The 3,196-nt window shown below is 45.5% G+C and overlaps 1 protein-coding gene across 1 annotated transcript; it reads left to right on the top strand.

Moving 5' to 3' along the window:
- The first annotated feature begins 1,865 nt into the window (after positions 1–1,865).
- Positions 1,866–2,545, top strand: EV420DRAFT_1545295 (uncharacterized protein). Its single transcript, XM_060473264.1, has 6 exons — positions 1,866–2,055; positions 2,106–2,148; positions 2,202–2,213; positions 2,273–2,361; positions 2,416–2,438; positions 2,491–2,545. The coding sequence occupies exons 1-6, from the start codon at positions 1,890–1,892 to the stop codon at positions 2,530–2,532; spliced, it is 375 nt and encodes a 124-aa protein (XP_060330209.1). The 5' UTR covers positions 1,866–1,889; the 3' UTR covers positions 2,533–2,545.
- Positions 2,546–3,196: the final 651 nt, after the last annotated feature.

Genomic DNA, 3,196 nt, shown 5'->3' with positions numbered 1-3,196 from the left:
GCCTATACCAGCGACCAACCAGCCTGTCGGTGATCTGTGTCAACGGTAACTTCTGGGCTATGTCGTTTTCGACACGATGTACTGTGTATAGCATTGGAAATCAGTTTCCGTCATGTAGGAGAAGGATGGCTTGCTTACCCGAACACGAAGGGAACGTGTTGCAATGCTCTGACTGCGGCATCTTTAATGTACATCTGCCTCTGCCGCGAGACTACAGAGAACATGTAGAATCCTCCACGGCGCCCTTGCAACATGTGTCGATGTTGGATGTGATGGACAATGGACATGCCACTTGAAATCCGAAACACGTGACAAAGAATGCATATCCGGTGGGGCCGGTCCGAGTGCCACATTCTCCCGAACTTCAGCCTGCCCTTCAAGTTGTTGGTCTCCGTCTAGCGTTGCTCAATTGGAAGCGCTATCGAGTCTCATTAATATTAGCAGACGCTCGAAGTTACTCGCTCAGTGAAACGTTTGCTGTACTTTGTCTCTACTCAGTTTGTGCTGTTGTCAGTAAACGGCAAATTTCTCATATCCAAGTCACACGCCTCAGTATGTATTCTATTGATGCCTTAATATTAGGCTGTTCAAGCTTTCCGGTTTCCAGCTCCTAGGGCTACAGATTCCTTATCTCGACACATGTCCCGTCCCATCTACTTCACCGCCATCTGACTTATCGTGCCAAGTCTTACAGCTGTTTGCATACAGCTTGACAGTGGCATGTGTTTTGCGTGAGAGAAGAGAGTAATTTGGACTTGGTCATAAACCATGGTTTATGGCTATTTTGGCGATCTCGGAGGCCCTTTTAGCCCCCCAAGACACGGTTCATGACGAGGTCCGAGCCTTCTCCTATCATCCACGAAAACGCCCCCGACTGTCAAGCTGTATGCAAACAGCTGTAATGTTACCCCTTCCTTGCGTCTTCCTTGGCACATTGTCCCCGCATATCCAACTCTCGACCGACGATCAATCAATCACCGAATAGGACCGCAAGCTGACCGGACCGATACAGACAGGTTGTTTATAAGAGTAGGGATCCCTCGTAAATTGCAAGCAATCATATCTTTCTAAGAGTCATAGACTACTAAGACTAGCACTTTTAGTTCAAGTTCTATATCCTGTCCATGACGTCCCTTCAAATTGAACCCTAGATCATAGGCGCAATAAGGTTGGAAAGAGGACTCAGTACGGACCCCGGCCCGTGCCCGTTTCTGTTGAGGAACACCGTCGGTAATAAAACAACTTCCTTCAATGAGTCGTAAAATTAGGTCCTGCTGGCATGAGTCTGTAAAGGCCCAGACTTCCCACCTTCGGTAGCTCAAAGGTTTACTGAAGATTTGTACTAAAACATACTGAACCTATGTCGTCTCCTTTAGTTGATCCTTCTCAGGCTATGCGACGTATTATCAAATTAACCTGTATTTTCAAACTCCTAGAAACGGGTGTACTGTTGTGATTTTCGACTTTCTGGGACTGTCTAAGGGCACTACCTCTTTTTTCATTCAGCCACAGATATGCAAAGATACTCTTCTCGCTATACTGCCGTGCTCTGCTCCTCGGTCGTGACTGGAAAATATGAATTCATGCGACTCAACCACACGTGCCATACATTCCCAAGGTCACCCTCTAAAGTGATCAGCTGATTGCCTCAAGGCTTGTAGTTACAACTTGCCATTTCGTTTCCTGTTCTCTGAACAGGCCCCTGGCCATGATACCAGTGCTCTGGTTCGAGATTCCCGCTTGTCCTCTTCAAGAATCAGCTCCTCTTTGGGAGAAGATGTTGTTATCCATGATTTTCTATGAGTCAGAATGAGAAAAACGTTCAAATAAAAAATCGCCGTTGATATGTTCTTCTGATTCAACAGCCTTCAGACAACTCGGGACTTGGTATGCTCCTAGCTCTTCTGCCAACACTGTATGTGGTCTCGACATTTGTCTTGGCTTATAAAAAGGGCACCATCTATGACAGTCACTATCTTCTCAGTGGTCTCTCGACCTTGCACTCCAACATTATCTTCATTTCATCCACTAATTCATCATGTGCCGTCGTCGCCAGTAAGCCACTATGCGCTGTGGTATACGCTACGCTCCTTAACCCTGTACAGTGTTAGAAATGTCTACCTCAGCTGCGGACATACTATCAACCTTGTATGGCCTTTACATCTTGATGTCTTAAAATTTACTAATCATTGTAAGCTTAGCCTGAAGAAATTGTACGACAAATGCTATGCAGTGTTATTTGTCTGTTTTCATGTTTTGACGCCTTTCCTAGATCCGGTGTGAGGAGAAAAACTGCAAATTCAGTCTCTTCCATCCTGCACGCTGCAAGCCGCCGGCTTGCTTGCAGACCTGTTGGCAATAGTATGTCTGTATTGACTCGCCATAAAATCCTTCCTCTTAGCCCTTGCTTTACAGCCTTCGCTATCCCGAGCAGTATTGTACGATACCTCTTGCGACCTTCCTGTTCTTTCCTACTAACATTCACGACAGCACCCAACATCAATGGGTATTGTCCTTCTTGCAACCAGGTGACACGAAACCGAGGAAACCACTACTAAATACGAATTACATGGTGTATGTACCACGTTTTTTTGTGAGAAATGTTGGTAGTCACACTAATATTTTGGATCCTATGACAACTAGCTTTACTTGAAGTCAATGGTACTAGTTCTTTCAATGCCCAATTCTAGCCTAGTCTCTGTAAATCAGAAACCTTGCTCTACCCAATGTCATACTGCATTGATAGCACCCACCATAGGTTGCGCAAAATCATTATGAATTTGTTTTTCGCTCGATGCTCCATGGTGTTGTAGGGGATGCTTAGTACCGGAGATTTGGATGATCCGTCCCGAGTGGGACATGATCCCTGATCTGTGGCATCACCTGAGTTGATTCGTTGTCGGCACAGATAATGCGGCGTTGAGGAACTCGCGTAATAAGTGTGGCTGTGCAGGTGATGGACGATCGACATTGAATCTTGATTAGAAAATTGAAATTGATGACTAGCCGCCGGTAAATTCTAGTATGTAGGTCTTGAGCACGATGTGTACTGTCATGTCTAACTATGACTAAGAATTAAGGGATGACTAGGAATTCAAATTTTGACTCTCGCATTTACCTTGATGTTTGTCAGTTGCAAGCACGGAAGGCCTCGGCCGAATTCCAGTGGCTCAATATGTTGTTATAGCGTCTAGTC

This window comes from Desarmillaria tabescens (genome assembly GCF_030435595.1).
Source record: "Desarmillaria tabescens strain CCBAS 213 chromosome Unknown EV420scaffold_19, whole genome shotgun sequence".
NCBI classification, from domain to species: domain Eukaryota; kingdom Fungi; phylum Basidiomycota; class Agaricomycetes; order Agaricales; family Physalacriaceae; genus Desarmillaria; species Desarmillaria tabescens.
Note: the sequence above shows the minus strand (reverse complement) of the source record. Positions and strands in the feature narration are given on the sequence as shown.